Raw genomic sequence first — 20,329 nt, 5'->3', positions numbered from 1 at the left:
CTACTAATCCTGGATAATAACCTTTGATCCGATTCAATTACTGTAATTCAGTCACTAGGTAAGACTATTAGACTGATATTGTCCTATATTACATAGTGCAGAGGAGCTTGGGTGGCACAAGGGTAAAGTTCCTATCTCCACCAACATGTAGATTATTAAGGGTGCCTCCGGCTTTGCTGAGCATCCATACAAGCAAAATTGGGCATGTTTACGGGCATAAAATATAATTTGTATTTTTTTGTATTTCTTTTTTCCCCCATCAATTACACACCCCATGAAGCCTTGAAATCATGGAGTTTTTTTTCTTCCCTAAGCCAATAAATTGATAACCGGATCATTGGTCAGTAGGAGACTCCACCGGTCATCAAATCTCAGGAATGCAAATAAATAAATAATAATAATAATAAATACATGTAGTTCAAGGCTTCATGGGGTGTGTAAATGATAGAAAATAAGACAAAATGTGGGTGAACTACTCTTTTAAGCCTGGTTTATACTGAGATGCATAATACGGTGGGCACCAGAGATAGTAGCATACAAAGTGGCAGAGCACCAAACCATGTATTAATCATGCATTACCTTTGCTGGCACTGACGGTCTGCAGGACCATCTCAGCAGCTCCGCGCTCATGGAGCCTGGCCTGCTGGTACAACAACTTCTGTTTCTCCATCTCCTTCTCCTGGGCAGCACAAATGTCAGTCCATTATGTCAGTTAATTACTACTCTTTTTTTTTTAATAACAACTTGTCAATTCAATTAAATACCCTTTAACCAAAAGAATAGAGTAGAGGCCCTCACTTCGAAGCTTTTCACCTCCTCCTCTCCATCCTCCTCCTCCTCTCTGTGACAGCTCTAGAGGGAGAGAATAGACAACCATAACAACAAGCAAGACAAATGCAGTATGCAACTGGACAAAAGCGAGCAGAGTGTACAAATTAATCCGACAATAGGGAAGTTTGATTTATTTGGCTCAATTATACAATACAAAGACATAATGGGAAAAAAACAGTGCAAGTAGGAGGCAGGAAACCCCAAAAGGGTTTATATTTATCACTTAATCCCTGACTCACAACGTTGTGAACTTGCTATTTTAGTTTGACTTTTTAACTACATTGCCTATAATGACATACTCAAAATAGAGATGCCAATTGTGAAGTGACTAATAGGACAGGACACAAGGACTGTGAACTTAAGATGAAGTGGAACATGATGTTAAAGGTTACCAATTGGTACACTAATTTCTTTTTCAAATGCAATTAGTGTTCCATAGGCCAAACAGGTAGTTTGGTGTCTTTGACCATATGACATTTAATTTCCAAATTGCATTGAATTCAACTGACATCGCACAGGGGACATAAAATTGATTTATACAGAGAACCCAGAGGCACATAGTTTGCATAATGTCCTGGATTGCAAACATTATGCCAGCAGCACATGGGAATGACTTTGGCTCGATACAGCACATCACTGCATAAAGCGATTGAGGGTTATTTGAGCGCACAAGCGAATCACTTAAAACTATGCAGTAAATAAGGTCATTGTCCCTGTCATTTCTCTCACCTTGGCCATAATAGCAGCATAGGACATGTAGAGACTGTCACTTCCAAGTGTACTGTGGACAGGAGGGATTGGCCACACATTAGTGCATGTCAAGTGCCACCTAAGCAGGCTTATGTGACAATCATGTACGAAGAAAGTCATTACTTTTAACACAGGGTAAATGCAACACTTAATTGCCTTTCAAGGCGAGTCTAGGAGGAGGATACCACTACATGACTCATACAAAGGCTTTTAGAGACAATGGTCTCGTGTCAGACAAAGAGTCCACGATTTGACACAACTTAATATTGACATTCCTGGAGATTGATTTGGAGCTGTAATAAAATGGGTGTTTTACTGCATGTGAATACTAATACTGGACTAACGAACACACCCCACACACACACACACACACACACACACACACACACACACACACACACACACCTCCCTTCCATCAGAGCGCTCCTGCTGAAGAGTGTAATGAGTTGTAGAAGGGGATCGATGGGCATTGCGGCTCCTTCCGCCCCCTTCTCCTCTCCAACACCTCCACATTGCTCCGCCACTCCCACCATCTGAAGACCCAACACAAATGTGAAGCCCCTCATGTGTGCTCTCTGTTAATGAGTCTATTGGCCATCCACAGCCAACCATACCATAAACAGGCACGGCACAGGCACGCAAATGCATGGCAATCTTCAATTCAATTAACAAATGTAGCTGTCTCTTTCCCATTCTGTTTTGGTTGATTGATATTGTATTGACAAAAATGCTTATACTGTCATGAACATATATTTGTATTGTCAAAGAATAAGAAACAAAAGTGTGTGTGTGTGTGTGTGTGTGTGTGTGTGTACATGTGTGTGTGTGTGTGTGTGTGTGTGTGTGTGTGTGTGTGTGTGTGTGTGTGTGTGTGTGTGTGTGTGTGTGTGTGTGTGTGCGTGCGTGCGTGCATGCGTGCGTGCGAACTTCAGACCGGAGGGACAGATTTTCATGAAGGAGAGAATGATAAGGCTGAACCAAATAAATGATACAGTCAAAAAAGTTGCAAGCTAAGGTCAAAATCAAGAAAGGATGGGCAGATCATGAAGCCGGAGAGGTGATCAAGTTTTGAGTTGAAAAGGTAAAAGGTCAGGTCATGTCACAATTGTGAGACACACTGTATATGAGATGTTGGTACAGGGAGGGCTTGAACAAACAAGTGTGTTTGCATTCTGTTACAATTTGTTTGTCATTTGTTTGTCCATCTGTTTACTGCAGAAAGCCCCAAGCTGCAATCTTGTTTTTCCTGATTCAGGAGGAAAATAGGCATCTTCACAATTTTCGATTAAACTGTCCACAGCCAGACAATACACAGACTAGCTTGGACACAAAGTGAAGTTACTCACCCTCACACTACCACACAACTTCATTACGAACTTTAAAGAGTTTTAAAGTTTGTTCCATCTCAGTGGTCTGTGGACAGGCTATGAGATTTAGACCTGTACCATGCCTGAAGTACATCGAAATATGTTGACAATCCATAATGGCCTTGCGCGTTAAAACAAAATGCCTAAAAACAAAAAAGCATTATCTAAATCATCCACATTTTCGGACTTAATCTAATTTGAGCACATCAATAAACCAAGCAGGCGATAATCTCTTTTTCATGCTCGAGTTTGCCGTTATCACTATTGGAGTCCACTATCGCAGCAGAGTGACAGCAAATCACATAATGTATGAAATGTCCCTTTGACACTTACGGCTAAATCTTCCACAAGCTTTTCCTCAAAGCTGTGATCTTCTACTGACATCCAGGACTTATCATAGCCCTGCAGGAACAGGTTGACAGCTCTATGCCTGGGAAGAAGACAGAGAGAGAGAGAGTTTTAGAAAAGTGCAGATGCTGCTGAAATAAAGAGGTAAAGCAAAGGAAAAATCAATACAATCCATAACCCTGGGGCATTTATGATTATATCATTAGCATTAATCCACCATGGTCTCCTATTCCATACCATCTGTGGAGCTCATTATAGTCTCCAGATACCAACAGCACAAGGATATCACACACGTTATGTCACACCAAATCAGAGATAATAGTCTAGTTCTATCACATTTACACGCTAACCTAATGGCCTTTCATTATGCTAATAACTTTGCCATAGGACTGCCTTGACAGGACTATGATTGATAGCCTAATTAGGGTTTACATTAGATCCTAATTACAGAATAAGTCCCCACACAATGCCACGGTCTCTTTCACATTCCAGGACGAATAGTATTGACTCTCTTTCAAGTCTTGAAGTGCTGTTTAGGGCTTCAGCTCCAAGGTTCATATAGCCGCTGTTCCATCACACATAATGAGACATTATTTTGGTTGGTGAGAGGAACACAATGTACTGTAAATACTGTACATCCCTGCTGCAATATACAGTACAACATGTTATGGTGTTTTACAACAAAAAATTACTTGTTCTTAGAAAAGTTTTTAGCTTAAAATAACCATAATTCTCTTCACTGCAATGATAAATAATCTGTTCTCGCTGCTGGGGGGCACTGCATTTTAAATGAAGGCACTTCTTAGATATTATATTTCTCACAAAACAAACAAACTGATTCACAGTTGGTTACATCGATGGTGGTGATTTGAAAGAGATTTTCTTAGAAATCTACATATTTTGTGTATACAGATAGACGTCCTGAGGGCGAGAAGGGACCTCGCCCAAAAGGGTGAGGTCGCATGCAGGCAACCGCCTGGGCGGCAGTGGCTCAGGTGTCCTGGAGCAAGACACTGAACCCCTAATTGCTCCTGATGGTTGGTGCCTTGCATGGTTTCCGCCGCCATCGGTGTATGAATGTGTGCGTGAATGGGTGAATGTAATGCACAATCTATGTAAAGCGTCTTGGATAAAGGCGCTATATAAATAGCGCCTTTTTTGAGGTTTGAGGTCAGATGTTGTGTTACATTTATTTCTTGATCACCTATTGTCTTGATTGTTTAAACATGACGCCATGGGCCGCTAACATGCTCGATAAGCCCAAAGCTTATTGATAACGGGTACTCAAGAAGCTTGTTATCAGATTTTTTCGGATATCTGTTATCGAGCTCCATCCCTAGTCGTACCTGGGCAGGTTGTATTCATGACACATGCAAATTGTTGTAGCTATGCAGGTTGTATTCCTGACACATGCATAGTCGTACCTGGGCAGGTTGTATTCATGACACATGCATATTGTTGTAGCTATGCAGGTTGTATTCATGACACATGCATATTGTTGTAGCTATGCAGGTTGTATTCCTGACACATGCATAGTCGTACCTGGGCAGGTTGTAGAGGGGAGCCATCCGGAGGCAGGCCACCACTGCTCTCTTCCTCTGTTTGGATAAGACCTTATGCCACACAGCTTTTCTACTTCTCTCTGGGTGTTCCACCTGTACAGTAAAACAGTGTACAAATGAAAACAAATTAACAGTTAAATTTGGTTTCCATTTGGTTTCAATTGACTTATAGGCAAATAGGTAGAAAAAGCACTGAGGCGAGGCTAACAATATATATATATAGCGTAGCCAATCATTTTTTTATCCTCCTTTTCTCCCCAATTTAATCGTTCGTCCCCACACATATTTCTGTGTTGTCACTGCGCAGCTGTTGTATCCTCCTGACTCAGATGCCAATGAGGAGCCCCCACTGGGAGGACACAGAGCCTTCGTCCTACTCCTCCTGCCCAACACTCCTTGCTGACGGGTGCCGCCCCAGCCCGAAAGATTACATGCAATGACCAATTTCTCCCTTCCCACCCGTCTTTCCTCCCCCAAACACAGGCCAATTGTGTTCGCAAAGACGCCCGACAAAGCTGGATAATCCATAGTGTACTCAAGGTTTTCACCAACCTCCGTGGTGGCGGGCAGCCAGGGACTATGCAAGGAGCACTCATGTTATTTGTTCTCAACCATGTATGCAGGCACATCTAATCAGATCAGTGAAAATTAAAACATATTCCAGAGTGTCTTTTCTCCCTGTGCCTACCTGTTCTAGTTGATAAAGGACTCGAGCAATGTCCAGGATTCTGACCACAGTGCTCTGGGGATCCGATACGGCCCCTGGACGATGTGGGAGCTCAGTATAGAGAACCTCCTGCCACCAGCACCCTGGAGCCCCCTGACAGAGGACAAACGATACAATTCATCATTTGGATCAGCACTCGCCTAATACAAAAGATTGTGATGAGCATGTTCTGAAGACCATTTAGCATTAATGAGCGTGCTCGTTTGTGAAAGACAAAATGTCTCATATTGTGTTCTCATCTCTATTGACCATGCACAGTACTGTGCATTAAGTGTATTTGACATTTCTAGTCGCTCATGTCGCCTGAGTCACTTATCACTAAGAGATTATTGGAAGACACTTATCTGGATGCTAAGAGTGACAAGAGTAAACGTGTGTGTGTGTGTGTGTGTGTGTGTGTGTGTGTGTGTGTATAGATCGCATCTTGGTGAACTCTTGCAGTGTGTGATCCCTTGTCAGCTATCAATCGTTTAGTGTGAAGGCCACAAAGATATAATGACAGCCGATTTACAAAAAAGACTCCTGTAGTGTGAAATACTTAACGATCTGTTGACTCGCCAACAACTTTAAAACTCCTATACAGTCTGTAGGGGCCATTACTTAGTATAAGTGCATATTACTGAGTTCATATTCCATTTGCCACACATCACTGTGTATTGACAGACTGATAACGTGGATTTACTTACATGTTCCTCCACGATACCGTACTACCGTGGAGGAACATATATGAGTGAATCCTCATCATCAGTGTGGATTCTGTACTGTATGTACTGTACCTTGCTCTGAAGACGTAACAGGCCATTGTAAATTTGCTCGCGGATATCCTCTTCAGTATCCTTCTGTGAAAAGCAATCCACACATTCCACAGCCATTAAAGGACGACTACACCACTCTTCATATAATTGGTCCTCACCAATGTTCATGATAAATAGCTGTGGGCTTCCAGTGACATCATCGATGGGGAATCCAAGCTAATAGAACCGGCAGGCTTTCTATTCCTATAAAGTTACAATGCGATGTTTTAAAAATATCACCCGTGTGAAGTGAGGGGCGCTCTAATCAATTATTAACCTTATACCGACCTTGGAACATACCGTCACCAAGAATGGTGGTCCCTTATTGGCCAAGGGTTTCCACCGACATACAGTACCGACAGCCAATTTGCTTACACATATGACGTCAATTCTCCATTCATTGTCAAAGGCATTTAATGTTTGTGTTAAGACAGAATCTAAAGCTGTTTATAGGAGAAGAAAAGAAAACCTAACGATGATGTCACTGGAATGTCATTCAAATGGCAGGGGTTGGATGGTTGTATACAGGCATTCACATTTCCTACCATACCTGAGAGAAGTGCCTCTTGGCCAGCACGATGAGGCTTTGGTCACTGGGAGAACAAGCACTGAGCCCCACTGGGAGCAGCCTCTTCACGGCTGCTACGATCAGAGACGTGTGTGTGCTGTAACGGTCCCCCTTCCTCTTCGTCTTCCTCGAAGTAAACTCCTCCTGAGTAATGAAAAGCCACAGATCTGAATGAGCATACACTCTTGAGGCTTAATTTAGCTCCAAGAGTACAAATGGACCCTTCCAAATAAAGCCCTCCATTTGTGCAGACTCAGAGTTACAAATGGATAAATGAAGAAGAAGGGGTGTAAGGGGGGGGCAAGGGGGGATTGTAAACTTCAATGTGATTACATTACCTGCTATAATAATTTAATAAATGATCCAGGCTTTTTTCCTACAGTGGTTTGCAGTGAAAGTGCCTATATACAGTACTTAGTTGACCACAGCCCCCCAGGGCTCTATACTAGTACCCGCTAGTATATTCTTCTTCCTTTGGCCAAGAATAAGGACGCTAAGATTACTTACTTACTTTATAGATTGGCCTACTAGTTCAGGAGCTGGAGCTTCATTACATGACATTATGGAGAGACAAAGGAAACATGGGGGAGGACGTGGCAGTCATTGTCGTGATGTTTTGATAATAGACTTGTAGCTACAATACAGCCTATACAGGGTATAATTAAGTACAGTGCCCAAATGTGCTGTCAAGTTCAAATTATAAATCGCTAACCTTGGACAGTTTATTGTTGTTGGTGTTGAGCAGGAAAGCCAAGTTGTTGATTTCATTCTGGACCACATAGTTCTGTTCCTCCCACTTGAAATTCTGTTCAATATAAATACATTAATGTTATACAGTTATGGCAGGGCCAATCGGCCATACAGTACTACTGTACCACATACAACTACAGTAATAATTCTATTCATGAGCCAGTATATACACACAATATGCACCACCCATCATTTTCTAGAGGATTTATGCACACTTTGCACGAGCAAAATGTGCCACATTTATGCATGATACAGTTCAAATGCCGTAGTAAATCCTCTCCCATTATGTACAAAACATAGAAACACATTTGCATATTTTGCACTGAACAACGTATTCACAGTGGTCATCTGGCGACGAAAAACAGAAAAAATAAATTTACTAATTATCACCCTCACATGAGACTTGGCCCAGAATATGAAAATCTCTGCCACCATGCTGAACAACTGCTCGGCTTCAGGGTTGGGCTCCTTTAACCATCTGGCTCTGAAACAAGACAGGCACAAACATGTCATGTCATGTTAACATCCTTTGCACAAATATGATACCTGGAAAGATGGAAGTAAAGTTGCAGTCTCTTCCATTCAAAGCTGCAAAGCCAGATGCCACATTGTTTTTGTGTGTTTTCCCCATTAATTAGCTGTTTTTTGCGTGTTTTGATTATTGTTTTGTGACCAAGTAGTTTAATGCATGAAAGAACCTTGAAATAAATGCTGAAAGTAAATTTTACAATACAATAAAGATTACTAACAAATTAACAATTTAAAATAACTGCCAGAACTACAATTAAAATATTTTAAAATATTAAAATATTTTCAGAAATGTATTTTAAACAAAAAAATAGACTTTTTGCATGACAATGGATTTATTTCACACCAAAGGATGTGGATAAATTCCTCGTTAAGAGATATCTTTGAAGTGCCAAATAATAATCTGTTTCACTATCAACATAATTTCACAATAGACACAATGGGCTGTATTTTGCGTGTCTTACGTAAGTACCAGGTCTTATTCCCTAACTTGAGTAAACTAAAGACCTGGAGGCGTGATCAATGCTCTTTGGCCACTCAGAATAGCCAAATGGCATTGATCACGCCTCCAGGTCTTTAGTTTACTCAAGTTAGGGAATAAGACCTGGTACTTAAGACACGCAAAATACAGCCCAACAATACATCTATGTTAGCGCCGCAGTCTTTGTCACAGAAGTGCCATGAGAGCACGCCTCACCGGTTTGAGTCCACAAACGGGATGAGGAGTGGGTAGAAAGTGTAGAGGTCTCGCACCAGCACAGTGTACTTCTCCTGTATATGTAGCTCTGCCTCCGAGAGGTCGCTCTGCCCCTCCGCCTTCATATGCTCCTCCTCCAGCAGCACAGACTCCGCCCGCTTCCTCAGTTTCTCCATCAAAGGCAGGAAGTGGCTCTTCAGCAGCTCAGTGTTGGCCTGGCATATGATTGGCTGGGAAAAAGCTGATAATGGACATGGCCGACAAGTTGATGATTGTGTGCATGGTTCATTTAGTTACCATGCTAGTGAGACTGCACTTCAGTGCAGCATCAAGAAAACTATGAGAGACAGCGGTCAAAATGCAGTCTCACGGGATGTCGGTCGGTCTTTCATTTGCAAATTTGCATACAGATACAGATGTGAGGGGACTCAATTTAACTGGTGTTTTTGAGGGGCACTAGATCGGCTGAGCACGGAATGTGATGTATATGATGTATGATGATGAGAGCACCCCTCACTTCCCACAGGTGTGATTTTTGAGGGGCAATAGCTCTTCCAATGTCTAGCTTTTAGTGTGTGTGCAACTGCAAACACAAACTTTGTCCGACACGAACATTCCCCCCCAAAGGTTGCTTATAATATGCAGACATGTTAACACGGCCTGAAGGAAGCAAAGCACACACACAAGGAGCCTTGGCTGGGAAAAACGTGGATAGAGCGTCGCAGTCCCGCCCCCTCGAGAGACCCGGGAAAAAAATTCCCCGTTCATTTTCCTCATAGACTTTTCAAAAAGTATTTAATTAAAGACGTTTACGCCGTGGACAAAGCCAACTCGAGTTGTGACAAATCATGACAATAAACACAATGTTTTGGGCCGAACAAATAATTAGAATTAAGAAAAAAGCGGCAGGTTTACAACACTTTTTTTGTTGTTTTTCTTCTTTGTAATTATTTGTTTGGTCCAAAATATTGTGTTTGTTGTCATGACAACTCAAGTTGGCTTTGTACGACGCTTAAAAGGTATTTCAATCATTTCTTTTTTAAATGTCTATGGGGAAAATGCATTGGGAATTATTTCCTTGGCCTGGCGTCGTCATGAAAGGGACTGCGACACTCTATTTGTACAGGACTAATCAGTGAAAACCACTTAACCACAATACGATGCCTGATGCATAATCCCAATCAATAACAACATTGTCTTTTTTGTATTCATTAACTAATCACACTCTTCCACAATACAAACACACATCTAAACTGTGCACAGTAAAATGTACAAGTTCTCCACGAGTCATTAGCATTAGCTTGATTTAGTAGGTTATTACTCTGTGAAACACATAAAACACAAAGAAACACAGTGGGGCGCCTGCTGGCCTAGTGGTCCAGGCGAATGCCACATATAGGCTTTGGCCTGACAGTGCATTGCATGTTCGAGTCCCGTTCATGACAACCTTTGCTGCATGTCTCGACTCCCCTTTTCTCTCTTTCGTGTCTATCTTTACTTGATACTATCGATAAAGGCAGAAAAGCCAAAAACTAATCTTAAAACGAGTGTGTGGTTTACAGTCATTAATGACACTTCTGGAAAGGACTGAAGGATACATACATTTCCATGGACATATACTGGTGACATCAGAGATCTCCATATAAGGACAGAAAAGGGACAAGGCCGACGTGTACAGGAATCTCCATATAAGGGCTAAAGGGCATATCAGATATAAGGCATATCGGATTGACAGTGCAACGAGGGTACGCCTATAAGCGGACTGAACTCTAGAAAATTAAATGTACTTACTTGTTGATTTTTGATTAGCTACGGCAGCTGTCTAAGTACTTCTATGTGTGTGTGTGTGTGTGTGTGTGTGTGTGTGTGTGTGTGTGTGTGTGTGTGTGTGTGTGTGTGATGTGATGTCATGTGTGTGATTTCACGTGATGACACACCATATCCCTGGTCACTATATAAGCTGCGTACATTGATCACTATGATTGATGCACACAGAGAGAGAGAGAGAGATGGGAAAACAGAGGCGGAGACAGTCAGGCAGACCGAGGGAGACGCAGAGAGACAGACAGACATGTTTCACTACACAGTGTCCAGAATCAAAGGACCAAAGGGTCCAGAGGGTCGCTGTGCTACCGTAGCGCTCGGACATAAAGTTTACGCCTTTCCTGATTCCTTCTGGAACATGAATGTGCATGTCTTCAACACATTGTCTCTGCGCTGGACTCCAGTGACACCTGGAAGAGGAGATGGTCTCCTTGAGGTTCCCTCCAGGTGCTGCGGTCACACAGCTGTGCTGGTAGGAGATATCATCTACATCTGGGGAGGGTCGTCTAAACCAGATTACTGCAACAAGCTTTATGCATTTGATGTCGACGCCCACACATGGTCCAAGCCCAGGGTATCTGGGACCGCTCCAGAGGGGAGGAAGTACCATTCAGCCTGTGTCTGTGGGAAGGTCATGTTTATCCATGGAGGATGGACACCGAATGGACAAACCAATGACATGTACAAGTTGGACACCACCACAATGGTCTGGACTTTAATTAACACCAGCGGCTCTCCACCACCTGCTACAGAATGTCACTCTTCCACTATCATCGGGACAAATATGTTTGTATTTGGGCGCAGGACGTGGAATGACCAGGATGAGTACTACAACAACATGAGAGTGTTTGACACAGAGACCAACCACTGGATGAGCACACCTTCTACACAGCCTCTTCCTGAAGGACGTTATGATCATTCAGCCTTTACCTACAATGGAGAGCTGTACATATTTGGTGGCAGGAACTCTCATCACTTCAATGATTTGTGGAAATACAATCCAGAGACCTCCTGGAAGGAGATTAAGCCCAAGGGGAATGGCCCGTTAAGGATGACTTATGGTTGCTGTTGCATTGTAGGAGATCGTATCATCCTGCTTGGAGGACACAGTGTTGGCCTGTTTATCTTAGACTTGAGTCCTAGTCTGAAGACGTTATGCAAGCTAGCGGTTATCCAGTACAATCTGGAACCTTCTGAACTCCCACACGATATCAGGTGGGAACTGGCAGACATGACTACCAACAGTCTGAACTCCGACACGACATCAGGTGGGAACTGGCAGACATGACTACCAACAGTCTGAACTCCGACACGACATCAGGTCGGAACTGGCAGACATGACGAATAGCAAGAGAAGAAATAAATAGCCAATAAAAGTGGGTCAGCATCATTATTTCTACGTTAGTAACGACGTGCGTTATAAACCCTGTCCCTAGCACTATACGCACGCCAAGCCACACTAATGTGCCATTGGAATTACGAGCCGATCCCAATAACTCTACCCCGAAAAATAAACAGGGAAAAAAAAAAAATCAGTGAACACGCAAAAAGGAAGAAAAAAATTAAGAAATATACATAGTCATATTTGTCAAAGCGCTGTCTCCGTTGTGTTCTTGTCTCCATTGTGTTCTTCTTTCCCCTTCTTTCCCCCCCCATATTATTATTAGACTAATCTGGAATCTCTGTATGCAACTCCCTGAGTTCCAACTCGGGGGGAAGGGAAATCCAATCACAACCAAACAGGGCCAAACCAAATCTGCCGAGGCTATTTAAATTATTTTTGCACTGGCAGAATCGTCTGGCTTAGTCAAAGGTGACACCTTGGGTGAGAAAGTGAAAGTGTTGGTTGCATTATACTTCTCTCTCTCAACACTCCTCTTCCTGTCTCTCTTTACTGTACATTCTACGGTAGAAACGGGCGGCAAAAAATAAATAAAAAAAAGACCAGATAAATGTCTGGTTTGAATTGAAATGTAACCTGTAAAGTTCCTGGTGTTGAGGCAATCCTTTATGTTGTCACCCTGATTCCCTGGATCACAACCCAGTCAACCTGATCAGCTGTGACTTGTATCCTCAGACAGGCCGATGCAGAGCTGTGCTGCTTCTCCACATCTTTCATGTCAACACGCCCTTTCTCCATTAAGGTTGGGCGATATACCAATATTTTCCTATCGGACATTGTTTTTAATGCCACAAAATACAGATCTAGATTTACCTTTTTCAATCTGTATTATGAAAAGCCAAACCGGAACCCAAATCAGCAGTCAGGGAATTTGGTAAATGATTTGTTTTGTTTTATAAACCCAGAGACCAGTTTCATAATGTAACAGATTTTTCAGTTTCTTAAATTAAAATAAATAATTTAGATAAAAAAAGAATGATCTACCTGCCAGTCGCTTCATCCAGTCGGCATTGCCCTTGCCAAGGTGGTTGGTGATGATGCGGAGGATGTGGCCGAGCAGATCGCTGGCGTGCTGGGGGATCAGGGAGGTGCAGAGGGGGCTCCCCGCCTGGCCCTCGGGGCCCCACTGCCACCAGCGGGACATGTAGCTGCACAACAGGGGCAGGGTGACTTCGGTCACGTGGCTGTAGTGGGCCTGGTGGGATGAGGCCCCTGAGCACGCTAGCTCCTCCACCTCCCTCAGAGCCTGCTCCAGAGAAGGCAGGAGAGGACACATCTCCTCTACCTGCTCTGGCAGCCCCATGTCTGAAAGAGACAAGGAAGAGGAGTCTGGGATGAGGGGGATTTATGAACCCTAAGCCTATAGTTAACTAAAACTACGACTAATAATAATAAGGGAAACGTTAAATAAGAAAATGAAAAAAATAAAGTTTAGTAATAACAATAATAATAAACAATTCAACAACTAAACAACTAAACCATCATGTAAAATCATCTTTATTTTAGTTTGTCATAAATCAAGGCTGATAATTGTCTCAACTAAAACCAATGAATGACTATAAACTCCCCCGGATGAATGGATAGCCCAAATAACAGAACATTATTTGAGTGTGTGGTTGTGCATGCTTATTCCTACACACCGTCTCTCTCAGAGGCACTGGCGGTGTTGTAGATAGAGTGAGGGTTTTCTTGGTCGAGAGCAGGCTCCAGGAAGCAGACAGGAAAAGCTCCCGTCAAGGCTGCCAGACAGGCACCCGCTGCAGGCCTCTGTCTGTATGAAGACACAATTTCACACAATGAGCCTCGCTATGCCTGTGTTCTCACTTGGATCTGTGAATGTACAAGCGCAGCACATTGTGTAGAAAAGTTAAGCACATTTAAACTCTGGCAGCGGGTGGGCAAGTGCATGAGACCAGCATGAATGCGACAGTTTCATACTGGGATTGCGCCCGCGTGCTGCTCCACCTGTCAGATTTCGTCGCGTCTCCCTACCTGCCCAGTCTCCTCTCACTTAAAATGAATTACTAGGCATGTCAAACAATCGTATGAAAAGACCTTTAGGAAGCAATGGAATAGAGGTCTATTCTGTATACACAGTACTGTGACATTGTCAGATGACATTGCCATAATCTCGGATACAACAGAGAAAGGAAGGAACTACTACTGACAGTAGAACTGGAGTGCAGGAAGATCAGACTCAAGCACAATGCCAAGAAAACAAAACAGTCAACACAGAGGACAAAACCATTGCCACTGCGGACGGGACAGTGCTCCAGATGGTCGTGGACTTGAAATATCTCGGGGGACCTGGACTGCTTCAACAGAACAGGACCTGTAGGTCTGGAGGGCACTTCCCACTCCTAGACCAGGAAATGTCTCACGTTCCCCCAGCCTTTGAGCCGTAGAGAACGAAAATAAAAGCCTGGGTACCGAGGCTACAGAGTACAGTCAGAGAGAGAAGGATGAGGCTGGCAGGGCACTGCCAGTCTCATTGGCTAAACCATTGATTCCCATTTTTGTTCAATTCCTAAACAAATAATGTTGCTGCTCTTTGACAAAACTCCGTCTAATCACTAATACTATAAGTACCAGTGGTTGGGAACCTCTGGGCTAGACCATGCTCTCGCATCGCATTTAACTCTAATATTATACAAACGTAACCTCTTTTTTTGCTACAGTATCTGACCATCATGTTTTACCAACTTGCTGCACCATTCTTTGAATTTAGAGTGAAATATTATGAAACAGCACTTCTGTGGCTGTATGCACAAGAGATATGGTGCTGATCTGATCAGTCCAGCAGTTTGCAAGATTAGCTCCAGACGTCCCCGCACGCACACGCACACACACACGCACGCACACGCACAGTCAGGTTCTTAAGTAACCTGCCAGGCTGAATAAAATTAATATTTTATGTAATCTGAAAATTAAGACCGATTCGAGGGAAGCACTCCTACTTTGATAAATACTTGATAAATGCCTTGGACAACAATAGTGTTGAATCCAGGACATAGTTAAAAAGAATCATGTAATGTTTGTCTAGATAATTTCCTGCCACCTTTTGAAGATTTCTCACACAAAACCAAACAATATAAATCTGACAAAGATGTTCAGGCAGGGGTAAACCATTGTGTGATATGAGAGGGGGAAAAAAAGAATAACCCCCCCCCCCCCCCCCCCCCCCCACACACACACGCCAAACTGTGACATCATCACACACGTGGACAGTACCCTTCCACATAGATGCTGCTGCTGGTGCCAAGCGTGTAGAGACTGTTGAGGATCCTGTAACAGGACACCTGGATACTGCCAACTGGGGGAAAAAAACAAACAAAAAGGTGATGCTTAGGTCTAATTTATACCTCATCGCACTGCGGTGCCGATCGCTGAAAACCTGTTCTCTGTCAATTGAGTAGGCCGTTGAGGATCCTGTAACAGGACTCCTGGATACTGTCCACTGGGTTTTCAGCGAGTGACACTGCGAGCGATATGCCACAGTGTGATGACGTATACAATACATTAGTCTTTGGAGCTCCCCGTAAGTACCGTATGCATTCACAGACAGCTTCCTGAATGTCAGCTACATATCAAAGGACAAAGGAGAGACAGAAAGCAGACACCCATACAATCACATAGATACATGGACCGTGCAGGCTAGCTGTTGATTAATCAAATTAAAGGTTGCTGGAAGGGCAGGTACAGTAGTGGTGTGTGTGTGTGTGTGTGTGTGTGTGTGTGTGTGTGTGTGTGTGTGTGTGTGTGTGTGTGTGTGTGTGTGTGTGTGTGCGGGGGGGAGGACAAGAGACTTATTGAAACGTGGTTTCAAAGCCAGAGAAGATGGAAGCTTCCCCTGAGCGGTGTAAGAGGCGTGGAAGGCAGCTGTTCATCTCCACTGTTCAACATATGGAGGCACTGGAAATGCACGCATAGAAATCACATGTCGGCATGAGAGCACAAGGTGGCTTTGAGAACCTGATTCGAACCCTCGTAACTGTTCACTCTCTGCTGATTTCTGATCGCCTGCACCTTTGTTAAATTGACACACACACGCACACCTCTCTCTCTCTGTCACTCTAATTAATTAGTCTCATGTTCAGCAGCTGTGCCTAGTTTCTCCCGGCGGATCCTGCCGGGAGCTAGAGTTCTCATTTTCTGCCCGAACCCGACCCGGCCCGACATTTTCGGGCCGGGCCCAAACAATTATGCTAATTAGTCGGGCCGGGCCGAGCCTCGGACTCTGTGATTTTCCGTGATTTTTTTATTATAAAAGGAGAAATCCTTTTTTCAAGAATGTTAATAATAAAAATAGCAATTCTGTTATTTGTGTAATATGTAAGCTATATAGCCTACAAGTATGTATTTATTATGAAGAGGGCTGCGCTATGGCGATTCACTTGTGACAGGAGGAAGACGGAGGAGTGGAGGCGGGGGGCTTGGAATGGATTACTGACTGCGCGCAGGCAGAGAGAAGTGAACGGTGGGGTGGTTGTTTAATGTTGATACCGCTGGCTGGCCTTCTGGTTTGCGGCGCACCAAATGAGTTTGTAAATTTATAGTTATACCTGTCGATAGCTATAGCTCACATACACCATGCAAAGCCCAGGTAGTCAGATGGCCAGTAAAGACCCTAAATCTTCTTTGGTTTGAGTACTTTATGTTACTACTTTATTATTTGTATTATTCTTGAAGCTTAGATGTATCTCTTTACCCATGTGTATCTGTGCTATGTTTTATATTGTGGTGCTGCAATGACAACTGAATTTCCCTCGCAAGATCAACTAGATAAAGTGCCCCTCGGGGCACAGGTCTCCACCAGGGCAGGTCAGGTTGTGGCCTCTTGGTGGCGCTATAATAGGCCAATGTGAAAAGGGCTTGCTCCAAGGTGTGAACGGCCTTCATCAGGTGATCGTCACCTGATCATCACCTGATGAATGCCGAAACGTTGTGTCTTATTTATGGTGTATTGAATAAAAAGCAAACACCTTGGAGCAAACCTGTGTGCGGACTCTCCTCTCTTCACTGTACTTACCTTGGTCCAGCACCAGACAGGAACTGGATGTGCGCTAGCCACCTACCTTTTTATTAACCTCGCCTCACCAGGCTTTCCACCGCCTCGGAGGAAAGCCTGGTCTCTGTTTCAAAAGTCCGTATGATCCGCGCTGGGGCCGGATGATGTGGTTACGTCATGTTGTAGTATTGTTTTGTAGTCGCCAGACAGGATGAACGGGCGGCGACAACTTCCTTTTCCCTCTCAATAAAAGCTCTCGCTTATGAGAGCTTTTATTGCTTTTAATCAAACAGGAAGCAACAAACAGCTTCTTGTTTGTTGTAGGCAAACCATTGCCTACCCTACAACATGACGTAAGCATATCATCCGGCTCCAGCCAGGATCATATACCGAAATGAAATGGTGCCCAGGCTACCTTTTTATACAATGTGAAAAGGGTGCCATTTTTTCTTACGCTTTGGATGGCAATTGGATAATTTGAGGCATTTTGTTCCAAAAATGTTGGTGGCGCTATAACAGGCCAATGTGAAAAGGGTGGGATTCCTCGGCCTAGTAGGAAGGTCTGTGAAAGATTTCACGTAAATTGCATGATTTGAGGCTTTTTGTTCAAAACGGGCCAATCCTGCCAACTTTACAAGCCAAAGTTAGCCAATTAGGATGGAATATGAAATATCGGACAAATCCGGCATTGAACACATGACTATAGAGATAGTGTGTAACGATTTGCGGGATTTTTTAACAGAATTTGGAGGAGCAATATCAAAAGATGTGTTTTTCAAAAGTCGGCCTCCTGGTGGCGTTATAACAGGCCGTTCCGTAAAATTTGGGGCAGAGGTTCATCGTTGGCATCCAGGGAGTTTGTGTGCAAAATTTGGCATCGACCGGGTTAACGGTCGTGCCTTGGAGATTAGCTGGACCAATGCTACCAGAGTTGGTAGTGACGCATTGGAAAAATTGCAAAGTGTGGTTGCCGCAATTGTTTACATGTTACGCGTGCGTAAGTGTACCTCCCAGCCCTGGCAGAGTAGTTCTGGAGTAGTTCCAACGGATTGTGTGGCCCTGGTCTTTCCCTAATGGGACTGATCAAGGGTAGCTCCTGGGACGTAATTCAGGACTTGATCACCCCAGCTGGGTCGCCTGAGCGAGGGGTATGACGTTCGACAGACCAGAAACCCCGATGACCTTGGGATACATCACTGAGGATACGTCCCAGGTGCATCCATGCGATGTTTTTTGTTATAGAAGTGCATGCTCAAAAGAAAAAACGTAAGTATTCAAAAGAGTACTCAAGTAAATGTACTTTAATTACCGTCTACCACTGCAAATCTCCCATCTGTTTACAGGAAATTGGACACGGTGACCGGCGTGATTGGACGGGGCCAGTTCGAGGGTACCATTTGTTCATTGGCGAAGAGACACTAATGGCAAATTCCCTTCCTTTATGCTTCTTAAACCAATTAGATTATCAAGATGAAGAATCTGTTTTTAAAATGGATCAATCTGGTGTTCTCCATCGAGTTACAGAACCTCCACCTGAGCAACCATAGTACTGGAGTGACTAGATTGTTATAGAAGTGCATGCTCAAAGAAAAGTATTCAAAAGAGTACTCAAGGCGCTTACGGTCTCCGAGGGAAGAAATATTTAAATTGGAGCCTTAATTAGTCTTCGATCTTCCCATTGTCTATGGAGAACTAATAAATATCAATTAAACTATACAACGGATCTCTTAGCAAAATACAAGCACACGATTCCCGATGAAGCCGGTCGATTTGACATTATGGCTCGAGTGTGTGCGGAAAAATCTGTGGGAGGAGTAGCGCAGCAAAGTATCGCTCATTTACAACAACAATAGTCTAGTTTCCCTGTTAGGGCAACCACACTAATTAAGCCTCTATGAACACCAGCATGGTCCTTGAAATGTCACCCTACCTCCTTTATAGTGTAAATCCACTACTCATGTTTCAATAGGTTTTGAAAGCATAATCATCTCATGGATAATTATACCGCTTGACTTTTTCGTATGCTGAAATAACAAATCCATAAACTCATAACGCATCACGATGAGTTACGTCGCAAGCTTGTAGATTGGGCTATTTTAAATGAAATAGTGTTTTAAACATTATGTTATAATTTAGCTATTGAAAAATAGCAGTATGTGTAGGTCTGCTATTTTTGAAAAATCGTGAAAATATTTATTTCAAAAAACTGGAGGATTTAGAAGAATATTTTTAAATGTTGAGGTCCGGCCTAAATGGGTTAAAGCCCATGTACTCACCAAGGAGCTCCACTCCATAGTCGTAGCTGCCGAGGTGCTGGAAGAGGGAGGTGAGCGCGGGGAGGAGCGTGGAGGTGGTGTAGCCCAGGACCTTGCCTGCTCCTCTGGTCTGCTGCTGGGTGGTGCGACCCCCCTGAGAGAGAGGAGAGAAGGCCACCGAGAGGTTCTCCACCGTCACCTCCAGGTCGGCCGCGGCTGCCTCGAAGAATGAACTCAGGGCCGCCCGCGTTGACTCCGGGGATGACCTCAGCAACGTCCTGGTGACGGGAGAAAGATGAGAGTTAGGTATTACAAACCTCACATTGTTCTTGACTCGGGTTTACATTAAGCAAGCTGACCCATATTACAGCCAAAACAATATTAAGCAGTGCAAAGACAAACCCATGGTACTAAATATGTTTGTGATTTGCAAAGAATGCCTAAATGTAATTGTACAAAAGCAGTGTTTTGAGTTTGACAAAAATATACAATACAATATTGAGTAAATTAAAATTAAAATATGTCATGTGCCATTATTTAACATTTGTCATGAAAGTAATGAATGAATCGGGTGCAAATTGGATCCACCAACAGTGAAATGAATCTGCTTCTTGCCTCCTGTGCTTCAGAGACACTGTCCTGACTCTGAGACTGAAAATGGTAAGAACCACAACATCAGCATACTGTATCTGTGGAACAACACACCATTGTATCATTTGGAGACTTGGTGCTGTGACAGGGGTCATCCCTATGTTCCCCAGGTTCTATGTTCCTCAGGTTCTATGTTCCCCACTCACCCGGCCCCCGAAAAAAGTAACATAGAACCTTTTTTGGGTAAGCGGGGAACATAGAACCTTTTTTGCGGGAGTAAGTGGGGAACATAGAACCTGGGGAACATAGGTACGCTCCCCTGTGACA

The 20,329-nt window shown here is 43.4% G+C and overlaps 1 protein-coding gene across 1 annotated transcript in view; it reads right to left on the bottom strand.

Moving 5' to 3' along the window:
• LOC308328853 (ryanodine receptor 2-like) overlaps nucleotides 1-20,329 on the bottom strand; it is a gene marked incomplete at both ends in the record, with an annotated part of 110,597 nt that overhangs the window by 31,051 nt on the left and 59,217 nt on the right. Inside the window, 16 exons of the mRNA XM_080782960.1 lie at nucleotides 580-679; nucleotides 799-852; nucleotides 1,561-1,612; nucleotides 1,987-2,114; nucleotides 3,282-3,378; nucleotides 4,839-4,951; nucleotides 5,547-5,678; nucleotides 6,362-6,424; nucleotides 6,930-7,091; nucleotides 7,660-7,752; nucleotides 8,094-8,181; nucleotides 8,923-9,163; nucleotides 13,133-13,453; nucleotides 13,789-13,919; nucleotides 15,380-15,461; nucleotides 19,433-19,689. Coding sequence (XP_080639086.1) covers nucleotides 580-679; nucleotides 799-852; nucleotides 1,561-1,612; nucleotides 1,987-2,114; nucleotides 3,282-3,378; nucleotides 4,839-4,951; nucleotides 5,547-5,678; nucleotides 6,362-6,424; nucleotides 6,930-7,091; nucleotides 7,660-7,752; nucleotides 8,094-8,181; nucleotides 8,923-9,163; nucleotides 13,133-13,453; nucleotides 13,789-13,919; nucleotides 15,380-15,461; nucleotides 19,433-19,689 — 2,114 coding nt within the window. The remainder of the gene's footprint in view (nucleotides 1-579; nucleotides 680-798; nucleotides 853-1,560; nucleotides 1,613-1,986; nucleotides 2,115-3,281; nucleotides 3,379-4,838; nucleotides 4,952-5,546; nucleotides 5,679-6,361; nucleotides 6,425-6,929; nucleotides 7,092-7,659; nucleotides 7,753-8,093; nucleotides 8,182-8,922; nucleotides 9,164-13,132; nucleotides 13,454-13,788; nucleotides 13,920-15,379; nucleotides 15,462-19,432; nucleotides 19,690-20,329) is intronic.

This window comes from Protomyctophum bolini, assembly GCF_963924005.1.
Source record: "Protomyctophum bolini genome assembly, chromosome: 14".
Classification (NCBI taxonomy): domain Eukaryota; kingdom Metazoa; phylum Chordata; class Actinopteri; order Myctophiformes; family Myctophidae; genus Protomyctophum; species Protomyctophum bolini.
This window is presented reverse-complemented; position numbering and strand designations above follow the sequence as displayed.